Below are 14,800 nucleotides of genomic sequence, written 5' to 3' on the forward strand. Positions count from 1 at the left end.
CTCTCAACCCCAGTTGCTCATGGCAGATGGCCCCGCCCCTCCCTGAGCCTGCTTCTGCTGGAGGTTTGTTCCTGTTAAAAAGAAGTTTTTCCTTCCCACTGTTGCCAAAGTGTTTGCTCATAGGGGGTCGTCTGGTTGTTGAGGTTTTCTCTGTGTTATTGCAACATTTTAACTTAATATATAAAATGCCTTGAGGCGACTTTTTTGTGCTATATAAATAAAATAAAACTAAATTTAATTGAATTGAATAGGGACAAATTGCCGTCCCAATGCTTAACAGCAATCAGCTCATGTGTTTCTAAATAATAATTAAAGAATAATCAGGCTGCCCTAATGTAATATACTTTTTTAGCCTATTCAAAAATACTAAAGTATTTTTGTTTACAAAAAAGAAAGAAATGCCTAGCAATGCTAAGTTGTATGTTTTAGCTTGTTTACTTTGAATGAATTGTTACCTAATGTTTTTTAAAAATTGGAGCTACTGCTCTAAAGCGACACATATCAGCTAAATTCTTTATTATAGTTTTTTTTTCTTCCTTTGTCTGTCTCCTCCTACACCATTTGCAACAGAAACTGTTCTCACACCAGATTAGCCAGGTGAGACGGCAGCACTTCATTTTCAAATTATTTAAGAATTTGTCACAAGAAAAAAAGCCTCCATAAAAAACAGGAATAAAACAATCAAGTGAACGAACGTGAAGAAGCAGAAAACCTTGTATGAAACTGTTCTTTTACTAACATTAACTCTAACTTTAACATGAGCTGTCCTTCTAATAAACGAATTTCTGATCCTGGTCCCGTCCAATGAAAAGCTTAGACATGAGGACAAAATGCTGTTGGCAGAGTTGAAGATGCTATTTGTCAGTAAATTTACTTCTTACTTCTGTTTTTAATATTATTAGAATAAAATTAATTTTGGAAACATCAAAATTTAAGAGTGTGACTTAAAACAGTGGAGAAAGAATAGTTATATTTTATGGTTTTTACAATACCGAGTATCCTGTTTGAGGGATCTGTGTGTTGTCCCAGGTTTCTGGTATTGAAGCGGAGGTTTGAACTGAAGACCTGCAGAGAGAAAGAGTTCAAATTTACTTTAATGATGTCATTTTTATAAAGGTCGAAAAAACAAGGCCAATTTTATTTTTGTTTAAAATTAATTTTACAACTTTCCTGGATCCAGACATTTCAATCAGGCAAATGTTTAATGAGACAAATTGCAGGACTAAAGTTTACCGGCATCAGCTCTTGTCAAGCTTTATGAAGCTGTACTTTACAACAGCAATGTATTTTTTGATTTGTTTGTTTTTAATTAGTGAGCTTTGCTTAACTCTAAAGACCAAGGCAATATCGGTACTTTGGCATGGTTACCGATCAGTATTGAATAGAAATTATGTTAGATTCAAGACAACATGCTGGTCTCTAGAGATCTTGGTGTAAAAATCAAATCCCATTTCCAACTGGAATAAAGATGACAAGAGAGTTCAAGTATCTCATGAATTTAGGAAAAAGTGAAGAAGTCTGGTGGAGCTGTTTTGGGGATGACATACCTGACTTTCTTTTTTAGGGCATCTGCAGCAGAGACAAACCGTGGCCGTCTACGAACAAGTCTTTTGGTGCCATAGTGCTTGTTTGTCTGCATCTTGTCTGAGGGGCAAAAGTTTAAACTTGCACAACAATTATCAAGCCGATTTTATATTTTAACATACAGAAGTCAGCATGGTTCCATATTCTTTGTTTACCTTGGAAACTGAGTGAATATGACTGTGAACCAGCAGTGAACTCCACCACGTCTTTATCATTGGCCAGAAACTTCTCCTCCAGCTTTGCGCTGTTGATGTCTGCTGCTTTATGTCCACTAGTCTGCAAAGTGAGAACAGTAAACATGTTTTTAACCTTGGAGGAAACCTGCATTGGCATATGAACAATGAACAGTTCATAAGAAAATGACAACTGCCAACCACAGGGATGAGGGAAAAATTGATACACCATAGTGTATCAATGATTGCTATGAACAAGAGGGCTGGTTTCATGGACCCTCGTGCTGAGATAATGTTTACATTCAACTGACGATCATCCAATACTGGACACACTTAGCTTGATAGCGCTAACTGGATTAGTCCGTGGCTTATCACACAAGTAAAAATAAGACTGGAGTAAAAATTGGTGGCTGCCTGGTGATTTATTGATTGATTTATTCATATTCTGTGACCAACTACAACTTGTAGTGAATACATTTTTGCCCAGAGCTTGAGGATGTTGCACACTTTTGAGCGCAAGGTGATTGCACAGGTTGTCTGATTGGAGGCGAGGTCAACACCCTGAAAGTCCAAATCAGTCCAAGTCTGACTGCAAGGACTGACTCTAATCACTCACAGAGAGATTAGCTAACGTTTGCAGATAACTGCTATCTAATTTATAAATGCAGACATAGCACCAACATGTTCCTTTCTGTATGAATGAGTCTTTTCCCCACTCGGCGACACACCCGTCGGGGATCAAACTCTGGTAATTGGTCATTCTGTTCTGAGACATGTGAAGCTACAGACACCAGCAACCATAGTCAATTATCTTGCAGGGGCCAGAGCAGGTGACACTGAGGGAAATTTAAAACTGCTGGCCAAGGATAAGCGTAAAATGATAATTCACGTTGGCAGTAATGACACCCGGTTACGTCAATCAGAGGTCACTAAAATCAATATTGAATCGGTGTGTAACTTTGCCAAAACAATGTCGGACTCTGTAGTTTTCTCTGGTCCCCTCCCCAATTGAACCAAGAGTGACACATCTAACCTTTCACTCCTCCACCTTTCATTTGAGGATGCCCCACAGATGCTCAATAGGGTGTAAGTCTGGACACATGCTTGGTCAGTCAAGTACCTTTACCCTCAGTTTATTTAGCAAGGCACTGGTCTTTTTGGAGGTGTGTTTGGAGTTGTTATCATGTTGGTATACTGTCCTGAGGCCCAGTTTTCAAAGGGAGGGGATCATGCTCTGCTTCAGTATGTCACAGTGCATGTTGGCAATCATGGTTCCCTCAATTAACTGTAGCTCCTCAGTGCCAGCAGCTGTCATGCAGCATCCCACCACCATGCTTGACTGTAGGCAAGACACACTTGTCTTTGTACTCCTCACCTGGATGCCACCACACACCCTTGACACCATCTGAACCATATAAGTTTGTCTTGGTCTCATCAGACCACAGATAATGTCCTCAGTCTGTTTGTCTTCAGCAAACTGCATTCTTGTGCATAATCTTTAGAAGAGGCTTCCTTCTGACTCTACATGCCTTCAACCTCTGGAGCAATGCCGGCAGCACTCATTCATCTATTTTCAAAAGACAACCACTGGACATGAGTATGTGCACTCAACTTCTTTGGTCGACCATGGCGAGGTTTGTTCTGAGTGGAACCTGTCCTGTTAAACTGCTGTTTGGTCTTGGCCACTGTGCTGCAGCTCAGTTTCAGGGTGTTGGCAATATTCTTATAGCCTAGGCCATCCTTATGGCAACAATGTAACAATTCTTTTTTTCATATCCTCAGAGAATTCTTTGCCATGATGTGCCTGTGCATGTTCCCTATTTGCACCTGAGACCTTGTAACACTAATGAGTCACATGACACCAAGAAGGAAAAATGTCCAAATTGGGCACAATGTGTCATATCTTTAATGTTGTCCCAAAAAAGATATGACAAAATATTTAGAAAAATGTGAGGGGTGTACTCACTTTTGTGAGATACTGTATAGGACTGCTTTCTTCCATTTGCGCAACATCTCTAAAATTAGAAATATCCTGTCTCAGACTGACACTTAAAAACTAGTTCATGCATGTATTACTTCTAGGCTGGACTACGGTATTTCATTATGCCCTAAAAACTCCCTGAAAAGCCTTCAGCTGATCCAAAATGCTGCAGCAAGAGTCCTGACAGGGACTAGAAAGAGAGAGCAGATTTCTCCAGTATTGGCTTCCCTTCATTGGCTCCCTGTTAAATCCAGAATTCAAAATTCAGCTCCTCACATACAAGGTCTTAAATAATCACACCCTGTCTTACCTTAATGACCTTGTAGTACCATATCACCCTATTAGAGCACTTCGCTCTCACACTGCAGGCCTACTTGTTGTTCCTAGAGTATTTAAAAGTAGAATGGGAGGCAGAGCCTTCAGTTTTCAGGCCCCTCTTCTCTGGAACCAGCTTCCAGTTTGGATTCGGGAGACAGACACTATCTCTGCTTTTAAGATTAGGCTTCAAACTTTCCTTACAATCCTTTCCTTACAGTCACCACAGCTGCTGACCACTCCTCAGAGATGCCCGAGCTGTAAACACAGACTTTGGCAGCCTTGATTTACAGGTATAAAAAATAATAATACAATTTTAATGATGATCTATAAGTTAAAAGCTTAGACAACACAACACCACAAGAAAAAAAAACCCATATCAAAACAACTGCAAAGAAGGGTAGGTTTTTTATATTTCTGTCTCTTTTTTATATTTTTTTTATAAAAAATATTTTTTTTTTATAAAAAAAAAAAAAAAATTATATTTCTGTGTCTTCAGAACCACTCGGCCCTTCCTACCAAAATCACATGACTCCACAGGGGGCCACAAGCAGAGTAACTCAAACTGATGAGCAACATCAAAATGTTAAGTTCCTTTAAGAATACATTTTTGGCAGCTATATTTCTTTCCAATTGTGTGTAGCATTTATTGCACTTGCAATATATTGGGGCTTACAGCAGAAGCAATGGCAGTGGCCTCAAAAATGGTCTCTGAAATAGACTTTTTGGATATTTGATGAAAGAGTGACAACAGTTTGTTGACAATAAGCTGATATGACCAATGTATTAGCAAACAGCTAGTGATTAACATATCCAGGAGTAAATTAGCATCATTAGAATTCATTTGGAGCCATGCTTTCTCTTCTTGAAGTAGACATTTGACCTTATCGAGAGTCAATAATTAAGCCATCTCTGAAGGGTCCTCATAACCTCACATATTAAAATGACCCAAATTCACTCAGTTTACAGTGTGGTAAAAAAAAACTTTTTTTTGTTGTTTTTTTTGTTTCGGTGGTTATGAAAATTAATGAAATTATTCAAATGTGTGACAGTGTGGCTGTTTCAGCAGTTTGGCCTAAGCCAAATGGTAACTGGTCTTTAATAATATAAAACACATTAGTACAGTCCAGTCCAGTTTTTTGCCCTCAAGAAAACTTAACATGAGATTCCCGATAGCCAGAGATGCAACTGCATGGCAGGAAAAAGATCCTGTAAATGGACGAAACTTCAGTCAGGAGAACCCCTAAGATAATCCATCTACAATATGAGGTTAGTCATTAATGTACTGCTGCATGGTTTGGATTACTCACTATGAAAAATTCCTGATCCTCAGCTTCATTTACCCATTCTAATCTTTCTTAGCCTCAAAGTGATTCTTTCCTGACCTGTTCCAATATTTGGTGTCTTGTAAACCGTGGGGCAATGGGCTGTAGTTACATCATAAGGTTTTAAAAACTGAGCTTGAAAACATGCTGCATATGAACAGTGCTAATAAAAACGCAGGTCAACAGGTCGACAGTGATCACTCGCTATTTTTAAGGGCTTGTTGACTCTGATTGACGTCACTCATAATTGTCCTGAAAAAAAATGGTCCGGGTCCTTATGGGTTAATTTTTGGCAATCTGCCAAAATTTCTGCCAAGACTCTGTCGTTACTCACAGCGGATGCAAACATGTTCCAACTCCCAAACTCATCCTGCCAGTACCAAAGCCACTCGGTGGTGTGGATGAAGATCGGCTCAATCACCGAGTTTTCTGTCGAGAGTCGACGTACTTTGTTCTGTCCACAGGTCATCGTGTCAAAGTGCACGGCCGGGCTGGTGCTACTGCAAAAAACCAAGAAAGTATTAACATGGAATTGTCCAGTTATACCAAAACCTTTGTGCATTGAAACACTCAATGAAATGATTTTCCTGTAGCAACAGAAAATCTTATCTCAGTTCATATTTCCTCTTTGTTTTATAGGATATAATTATGTTAAAGTTTCAAATTCTTCTTATTATTTTTTTTTAACTTTGAGAAAGTTTAAAATGAGCATCTGTTATTTTATCAGTGTATATATGAAAGAAAATATGGAAAAGCTTAATAGTTCCACTTTATCTAAAAACATTGTGATGATTGTGTAAAATAAATCTCTGAAGAAGTTCAATCCCACTGAATTTAATCGTGTGAGTACCTGTGAGAGTTCCTGGGGTCACAGTAGTCTCTCTCAATTGTCTCATTGTCGGGTAAAGGAGTCCACTGGACTCCCTCTTGGACCTGCCATCTGTACGGCATCTTGTCATGAGCTTTATAACATCGATCTAAGGAGAAAGAATAAAGGCAGCTGATCAAAGTCAAGAAGGAGCTACATTAAAGCCTCAAACACTTAATAACCATGACTTTCTCACCCTCATGTTTGCAGTGACCTTTAATGAAGTACATGCAGATCTCTGTTTTATCTGAAATAAACAAGAAATATTTCACACGCATCACTCAGACAGCAGTTTTAGTTCATCTCCCCACAGAAGTGTTTTCAGCTGCTATTATTTACCTCTAATGGACCGCTGTCTCTTGTTGTGCCCTTTGTTGGCCTTTGCAGCTTCATCGTCAGCTGCATGAATGTCACTTGAGAAATGGGTGTTTTCTCGGTTGACGTGGTTACCGTCTTTCCCTATATCCCAACGGCGTGACCGCTTTTTGCTCTTACCAAAAAGACTGCTTTCATTAGTGTTGTTGTCATTAGCAGAGACTTCACCACTGGAGCAGTTTCCTCTGTGGACTCTATTGTCCCTGTTGGTTCCAGCCAGCCTCAAAGCCTGTTTATTTGCATAAGCAGCCTTCAAGGACTGAAAGAGTGTGTCAGGTACGCCTCTAGCTTTCAAAGCTTTGAATGGCTGTGGAGCAGTAAAATCGTGGTTCTTCCAGCAGCTGCATTCACGGCTGATGTAGGTCTCACAGATGTGGAGTCTCCTACAACCATCACCATCCTGACACCTGCCGAACTCTCCATCACCGTTGTTGTAGTTGTAGCATATCTGGTGGAGAAAAGAAAAGCAAAGGGGGTTACAATCATAGCCTGTATATAAAAGATGGATATAGCCAATGTTATATCTATTATTTATGTTAACTAGCTATAAGTGAGAGGTAAATCTGACTAAGCAACTGAGGACATGTAGCACCCATATATAAGTAGGTATAACACAAAATCATACTTTGCTTTATCACTTATTTTAGTGTACAATAAATGCACGATAAATTAAAGTTAGCAAAATGCTATATAAATAAATAAAATGTGAAACTGGTGCCCAAGATCCTAAACTTATCAGGAATATTTTTCCTGAGGTCATCGGTCAATGTGTGATCATTTTCTTAACTTGTTTGCAACAGAAAAACTCTCTCAAGCTTTTTAATATTGTTGTATTTTGTGAAGTTGGTGGGAAGGTTGAGCTTGATATCAGCATGACAAGAAAATGTGTCTAAAGAAAGGCTGCTTGATCAGCAGATCCAGTATTGATTGAAATTCAACTTAAGAGTGCTCGGTAGTAAGACTCACAGCAGGAAGGAGTGTGTGGTCACTCTGCAGCAGCAGGGTGCACAGCTCTCCTCGGCTCAGGCTCTCCAGCTCATGCTCCCTCAGAAGTCTTTGGTTATGATCAGAGGTCAGCTCATGGGAGAAGCTGCAGCCCCTCCTGTTATAACAGAATTCATACAGCTGAGTCAGGTCTGTGAGTGCTAGCATCCATTTGCTCAGTTAAGAAGAAAAAACCCAAACCAAAAACAAAAACAGTGTCATACATTTAAATTAGCCGATGTCTCTCACTGTGGGATGATTATGAAAGCTTATCTGTCTGGTACAAAGTCAGCTGTTTTTGAGGCTGTTAGTGTTTAAAACCAAAGGGTTAAATCAAATAACAGCCTAATAACTCGTGGTAGTAATATTACATAAATGTCAAACTTGACTTTTGGGAAATATGTTTTAGAGGGATTAGTCCAATACCAGCTTTTTATATATAGCTGGGTAGAACTAGAATCCCTTTAACATTTTAAATTGAGACAAAACTTCAACCCAAAAACACATTGTCTTTCATAAATACATTTTTTAATTTAAAAACTGAGAACTCTTTTCAATATTGATTTGAGCTTTACTAATGCTGGAAAAATTCTCTTTGGACAAACCTAGCCATTTTCCTTTCACTTCCACTCTTTTTCTAACTGCTAAGCTAAGCTGATGTTGCAGCTGCACATAAAAAACATCAGAGAAAATATGTCTAAGGGACCACTGGAGAGCAACTTTGTTTGATGTTTTTGGTTTCGCTTTTTCAAGAATAGCTCTATAAATTCTCTGTAGGCTCCTCTTGTTTATCTGTTTGTGTCTTAATTTCTATTCCTGTTATTTGAGTTATTACAATATAGGCAGGACAGGCAGGAGAATAAAACATTCTAAAACTGAATATATTGCACAGTGTCCCTCCCAATTAAAACATGGTTCAGCCCATTGTGTCAAAACTTATTTCTTGTTGTCAGTAGCAACTGATGCAGATATCAGGTTTACAGGATAAAAGAGTTTGAAATCCTGCCTCCACCTGAGCTGTCAGATGGCCAACTATAACTCTGACATTAACTGTGTGAAAAGCTGCAGAATTCAAAATTCACCAGAGAATAACTGAGTGAGAGGGAAACCAATGAACACTAGGCAGATGGCTTTACATGTGTAAAGTGTAGAAGTAAATTTAAATCTAATTTGATATACAAAGGTTATAAAGGTAGTTATGTAGCTATTTGGTGGTTACGTGTTTTGATATTTACATGTTTACACGTTTGAATGGTTAGACATGCATGTTCAAACCAGTAATAAGTATGTGTTATATCTACCTAGTTGTTTTCCCTGTTTTGATCTGAGTATAAGATTTCCTGGCTTCTGAGAGGCCAGTGAAGTATTCATGAGGGCGGCACACAGGAAGTGTGGGTTTGTTGTTGTTGCTGTGTGCTGAGAGTAAAGAGGCTGCTAAAAAGTTATCCGTCTCCCTCTTGCTGTTCCTAATTATTCAGAGAGATTCCAAACCATCTAGTGAACCCTCACGTTACACATGTTTACGGTGTGCAGAGATAATAATACCCCAATACAGTAAACTCGATTATTTACTTTAAGTCTAGTACATTTACCTGAGCTGACTGAACTCACACAATCCGAAGAGGAAGTTTTTACACAGGTGCAGACCCTTGCATGTCCCCGGGCAATCTTTCACTCTGCAAAGTCTCAGGTGGGTCCTGGCCACCACCTTCTCCTGTCCGTTTGGACAACAACGAGCAAATTTCTCTCGGTTACAAATGATCTCCGACAACTTCGTGGGATCGCCGGAAAATAGATTACATACTAAATCCTCAGTTTTGATTGCTCCTTGATTGGCGCAGATCCTTTTCAGTATTTCTGTCTCCATCGTGTCCGAGCTCTGCCTGCGTTTCCTTCCGCCTGTGAGACCAAACCGCAGCTTGACGACAGCGGACGATGGCTTCATGTGAGGAAGAAAACTTCGGCATCATTTCTGATGATTGGAAAGCGAAACTGAACTATTTTTTTTTTTATCTTGGACTGATGCTGTAATGCTGCTGATTTCCACTTGGGGGAGTCACCGTGCTGTATGACCTCCTAATGCAGCCTACACCTCGACTGAACATGGAAAGAAAGAACGGCTTTCTTCTGCTTCACAGCTGAACAGAGTGAAGACATTTCCAGTAATGCTATAACAAAAACAAGCCTCATTAATTTTATCTAAATGCTTTCTGTATTCTTCTCTTCAAAGAGTCTGTAATCAGATTACTGTGTTTTTACAGTAGGTGTTTAAGATTACATATGCCACTTTTAAAAATCCGATTATTGTAATCCCATTAATGCCATCTGTTAGTCCCACCAGCTGGAAACATGCAGCAGAACGGCTCCTGCCTGCAGTTTGTTTCCATCTCAAACATGCAAAAAGAAGGATTGGGCTTATTGCCTATTATAATAAATTTGTGCTGTATTTTTAACCAGAAATTCATGTAAAAACTTACTATCGACTTTTAAATTGTTTTTCTCATTTAGATGAACTTCCAGCACATTATAACGGATATGTTTCATTAGCACTGGAAACCAGCTCACCAGGTCTTAGCCTCCAGCAGCAGGAGGAACATTTAAAGTTCCCCGGCATCACTCATCTGCATTTTCTTGTTAACGTGCAGCACATTCCCCACCAGCTTCATTGCTTCCTGTCCCCCTCCCTTACTCCGAGGAGAATAAACATGTTGGAAGTGATTTTTCCATTCCTTCGCCCCCCCCCTTTTTTTATTGCCTGTCACTTCTTCCACCATCTGCTGCCACCAGAAACTATTATGCTTGTTACTCTGAAAAAGCCACATTTTTCTTTAGTATCATAAAGGAATACAGACAAATCTGACCAAGAGGATCACAATGACCAGGTTAAGTAGCCTGCTCTATAGTCACTTGGTCAAGAGTCTAAGATGCATAGCACCATACTTGATTAAGATGTTTAAACTTATTTTACAGTAACTATATCCTATATAATCTATCAGTTTCTTTCTTCAAATATCAACTGGATTTTGCCTATCTGGGGGCAGAAAAACAAGCTATTAGTGCTTACAGATGACTAATAACAATGACCAACTGTAGTAAATCCAGTAGTTCATTCTAGTATTTTGGACTGCTAACCCAAATATTCTGGAACCAAATGAAATCAAAACACTAAAAAAGGCTAAAAAAAAGAAAAGAAAAAGAGGCTAAGCATTTTATGTGGCTGAGGAGAACTGCAGAGTGATGTTAATTATCAGTGTATTTGTCATTACTTCATATTACACATACCCACTGTGTGCACTGAGGTTTGACCACCACTGATATGATTGGGAACCACGCTTGTCTTCCATTTTGAATGGAAGCGTATTCCCCGACCAGCAGGCGAAAACCTATTTGGTCTTGTTTTGTTTGCTAGGAGAATGTTGGAACCCATAGTTTGAATGGACGACACCAACTTATAAGCAAACACTTGCCAGTAGAACATGCCTGATATATTGGTAGGGGATGCTATATGTGGATGATAATTGACCAATATTAAAATAAATAATAATAATAAAATAAAAGAAGATTATTTTTCACTGTCACTCTATATTTGTAAAGACTCATAAACAGCAGGACATAATGAATGTTAAGAAACTTTATGTGGTGCCTGTGTCAAGGAAAAAAATAGAGAGTGATATATCAGGTTTTTAAAGTGCTAAATATCAGTATTGGTCTTAAAAATCCTATATCAGCCTGACTCAAGTCAAATCTTCAGTTGGTAGTGAAACTGTGAAAAGTGCAAGACAAACCAGAAATGGAGAATTTCTAGAAAACACTCACAAACTGCTTATACCAATAGGGGTTCAGTAGGAAGATGTGTAGAAAATAACAAGAGATACTGCCTGATAACTGATTTAGACTTCTGCATTGGATCTATGTGACTCTATGAATCTCTAATGACTCTAATAATTTACAGAATGAATGTCATAAAGACATCAGAAAAATGTGTTTACTGATGTCACGGTGCAGGGGATCTCTGTTGGTGCATCCCATTTGAAAAACTGAATTTTTGAGTTCCCAGTTGAAATTTTCAGCTGGAATGCTCACTCAAGCCGGACTTCCAGCTTAGAAAGTCAAAGCAGCACCAATGCCCACTTAATAAAAGAAGATCACAGGAGTGCACGTAAGCTTTAGTAAAACTGGAATACTTGAAAAGTGCACCACTGATCTTCGGCATTTGTGACTTGCTAAATAAGCCACACATTTCCTTGCTTTTTTGACTTCATTACTGGAATGCTCTTAACTCAGTGTTACATAACACCGACTCCAGCATCTGACTTCAGAGCTAAATGGTATGAATCTGCAACCAAGGGAGTAGAGTGTAAAAGAGTAAGCCACGATAAGTTACGACACTAAAACGAAATTTTCAAACTGCATTGTCATAACCCATATTAGATTTTTAAATCTCTAAATATCCGTTCAGAGGAGTAGCCCCCTGCTGGCCATTGGAAAGAATGCAAGTGGAACACACTGTTTGTGTAACATATCATGGTGTAGTCCTGAAAAAGTTAGAATTTCTGAGTTCCCACTTGGAATTTCAATATGGAATGCCCCCCTCAAGTCAGAGTAGCACCAGCAGTTAACCTGAGTAGCACTGAGCTTAAATGGTAGTGAAACCGTAAATCTTTTAATCTGTGCTTCCAATGTTGTGCATGTGTGACTCACTGAATGCAGGGATGATTTTAGCCAAAAATAAAAGAAGTAGAATGCTGTATTGGCTTTAGCTTGCTAAGCACCAAACAAATGCTGTTTTTCGTCTCTTTTTCCAGATACAGAGCTCTGAGGTAGCTATGTCCATTTTCAACATACAGTCTGTGTACTATACCTAAATGCTTTTTCTCATAAAGCTAAAAAAACAAACATAAAAAACCCAAAACAGCCCATTGAGGTGTGGCCTGTTAATTCTTAGAATCACTTGACAAAAAATACTTTAAAACTCTTTTTAGTCTTATATTTGTTTCTTATAGTATTACTACAGTCACACCTTGCGTACAAGGGCTTTACAAAGTACGAGTATGAGCAGAGGCGACTTTACAGTAAATGTGAACTAATTCATCTCATATTACATCCTTGTATTTTTGTGCCGCAGTCTGTCTAATTAAAGCGTGAGGTTTTAGCATATTGTGTAACCGCATTTGCCTTAAGCTTTGATTTAAAAAAAAAAAAAGAAAAGGCAAAAAAGAAAAAGAAAATCAGTCTGTCTTTTTAGCCTCTTCGCCTGCAGTTGTGTGTGTAGCTACGCGACCTGCCTGCGATTTCCTGCTTTGGGTTTCCCTTTAAAAGGGGGCAAGGCTCAATGCTGGGAATTCACGTCATTTCGCCGTTTTACACACATCCAGATCAATGAGAGAGAGAGAGAAAGAGAGAGAGTGAGAGAGAAAGCGAGAGAGAGAGGTGTCCGTCGAGCTCGCTCTCTCTCTTCGGTCTCGCTCTTCCAGGAAGGGATTATTAACCAGCGCGCTGCCGACATGTGAAGGGAAAACACACGCAGACAAAAGAAGTTTTCACACCGACGACCACGCTATGGACCCGGCCAGCAAATAAAGGAAGGAGGAGGAAGGAAAAAAAGGAAAAGAAGCGGGCTACATGAAAAAAACAACTTCTCCCACAAACACAAGCCGAGCAGTCGGGCTGCCGCTCGCGCTGCAGCTGTGCGGGTTTCTATAAGAAAGGAAAGAAGATAAAGAACAGCGCGCGACGGAAAAGTGGACGGAGAGAAGTTGACTGGAGATAATGTCTGAATCCTCCTCCGCTGCGAACAAGGTAACACTGTCCGCTCACCCCCCAACCCCCTTTAACGCACTCCCTCGTTTGTCTTCAGGAGACAATTTCAACTGTTTGGTTTGAGTCTCCGCTCCGTGTGATAGAGCCGCCAGGGTTGTATCACCTCCTGCAGACGGCTGTACAGCGCCATTCAGTTTGTTTTGCTAGTCATCTGTTGCTCGCGGCTCCACGCTCTGAGTTCGCCTCCACTCTGCTCATGATTGGAAGAAGTCGTGACTCTGTGTGACTGTTTGAATTACCGACCCCCCTATAAAAGTAAGCAGAGATCGGGGGGCGAACGAGTTGCAACCTACCTACATGTATGTGCAGCATCAGTAAAAAAGCTTTTTTCCCCCTTTAACTATACGAGCTGGAGGTGGGTGTTAGGACTGCAACTGAAGCAGAATTTGATGGATAAAGAAATGCTTGTTCTAGAGCTGAACTGAACCATACATTTAAAGACAGTGTACTGGGGAGGGGGGAATGGTTGATGTTTTCCTGCCTTTTTTTTTTTTTTTTTAGCGACGAGGAATTCATCAAAAACATAAATCAAAAAGGGAAAGGGTGCATTAGAGGTGCATGCATCCTTATGCAACATGATTTCATGCAATTATTTTTTTTTCTGATAGCAACTGTTTGCAGGCAAATGCAGGCATTTAAAAAAGTGCACCAATTGTGACATTTTGGGCAGATACGGATACCAATACCGATATTTTATATATTTATTTTAAAAGTGTTTTTTGTCCTCTGGGGTCCTCAGTGGAAATAAAAGAAAGAAAAATATTAATAAGAAATGACTTGTGTGTTTTAAAGGCCTTCACACAAATTTTGAACACTTATTTTATCCACCAACATAACATAGCTAGCTAACTACAAACAACAAACCGATACTGATGCTAGGTCAGTGTTGACTCTGTTTTTGTTTGTGTGTTTTGTCTGAAGAAATTAGATTCCAACTGATTTATCTGTTGGCTGATACTGGGCTATATTAGCTATTTGCTGGTCTATTGGAATTTGCATTAAAAGCAGCTGATTAAAAAAAATTTAAGCTGTGTCCACACTGGAAGTGATTTGCTTATTGCACATAGTTTTAAAACTGGTGCTTGGTTACTTGTGGACATTCCAGGCTCCGGTTTTCTAGGTAAGTGTTTAATGCATTTACTACCAGATTATAAGTCACTCAGTGGTATTCTGCGTTTTCGCTGATAGTCACTTTAATCGCTCGCCTAAAAGTTGAGCCTATGTTCATTCATTCTGCACTTTGAATACCTACAGCGTGTACACAGCTTAAAGATGAGAAACACCCTTAAAACATGTTGCGAGTGCTGACATTTCATAGTGTGACCTCTAGAGGGCACTCTGCATTTTAAAAAATGTTAAAATCGCCAAGTATCGC

General features: G+C 39.4%; 2 protein-coding genes and 1 long non-coding RNA gene across 7 annotated transcripts in view; 2 read left to right on the plus strand and 1 right to left on the minus strand.

The window, feature by feature from the left end:
* Positions 1-9,683, minus strand: part of LOC100711295 (poly [ADP-ribose] polymerase 12) — a 69,361-nt gene extending 59,678 nt beyond the window's left edge. The window contains exons 1-9 of one of the 3 annotated variants that reach the window (XM_019346684.2): positions 9,198-9,683; positions 7,588-7,723; positions 6,586-7,069; positions 6,443-6,493; positions 6,229-6,355; positions 5,713-5,875; positions 1,740-1,860; positions 1,548-1,644; positions 993-1,065 (exon numbers count right to left, since the gene is read on the minus strand). In XM_019346684.2, the coding sequence (XP_019202229.1) occupies positions 993-1,065; positions 1,548-1,644; positions 1,740-1,860; positions 5,713-5,875; positions 6,229-6,355; positions 6,443-6,493; positions 6,586-7,069; positions 7,588-7,723; positions 9,198-9,550 (1,605 nt within the window). In that variant the 5' untranslated portion in view covers positions 9,551-9,683. Of the gene's footprint in view, positions 1-992; positions 1,066-1,547; positions 1,645-1,739; positions 1,861-5,712; positions 5,879-6,228; positions 6,356-6,442; positions 6,494-6,585; positions 7,070-7,587; positions 7,724-9,197 lie in introns of all 3 variants that reach the window. The other 2 variants (XM_019346683.2, XM_019346679.2) reach the window with 2 other exon arrangements.
* On the plus strand, positions 9,642-10,597 carry LOC112842668 (uncharacterized). The gene is made up of 2 exons (XR_003214599.1): positions 9,642-9,767; positions 10,114-10,597. It is a non-coding gene; the product is annotated as an uncharacterized LOC112842668 (long non-coding RNA).
* Positions 10,598-12,992: 2,395 nt separating this feature from the next.
* The window catches only part of etv6 (ETS variant transcription factor 6), a 29,254-nt gene continuing 27,446 nt past the window's right edge, over positions 12,993-14,800 (plus strand). For 2 of the 3 annotated variants that reach the window (XM_005451808.4, XM_019346687.2), the window contains exon 1: positions 12,994-13,404. In XM_005451808.4, the coding sequence (XP_005451865.1) occupies positions 13,375-13,404 (30 nt within the window). In that variant the 5' untranslated portion in view covers positions 12,994-13,374. Of the gene's footprint in view, positions 13,405-14,800 lie in introns of all 3 variants that reach the window. The other variant, XM_003445043.5, reaches the window with a different exon arrangement.

This window comes from Oreochromis niloticus, linkage group LG17, assembly GCF_001858045.2.
Source record: "Oreochromis niloticus isolate F11D_XX linkage group LG17, O_niloticus_UMD_NMBU, whole genome shotgun sequence".
NCBI lineage: Eukaryota > Metazoa > Chordata > Actinopteri > Cichliformes > Cichlidae > Oreochromis > Oreochromis niloticus.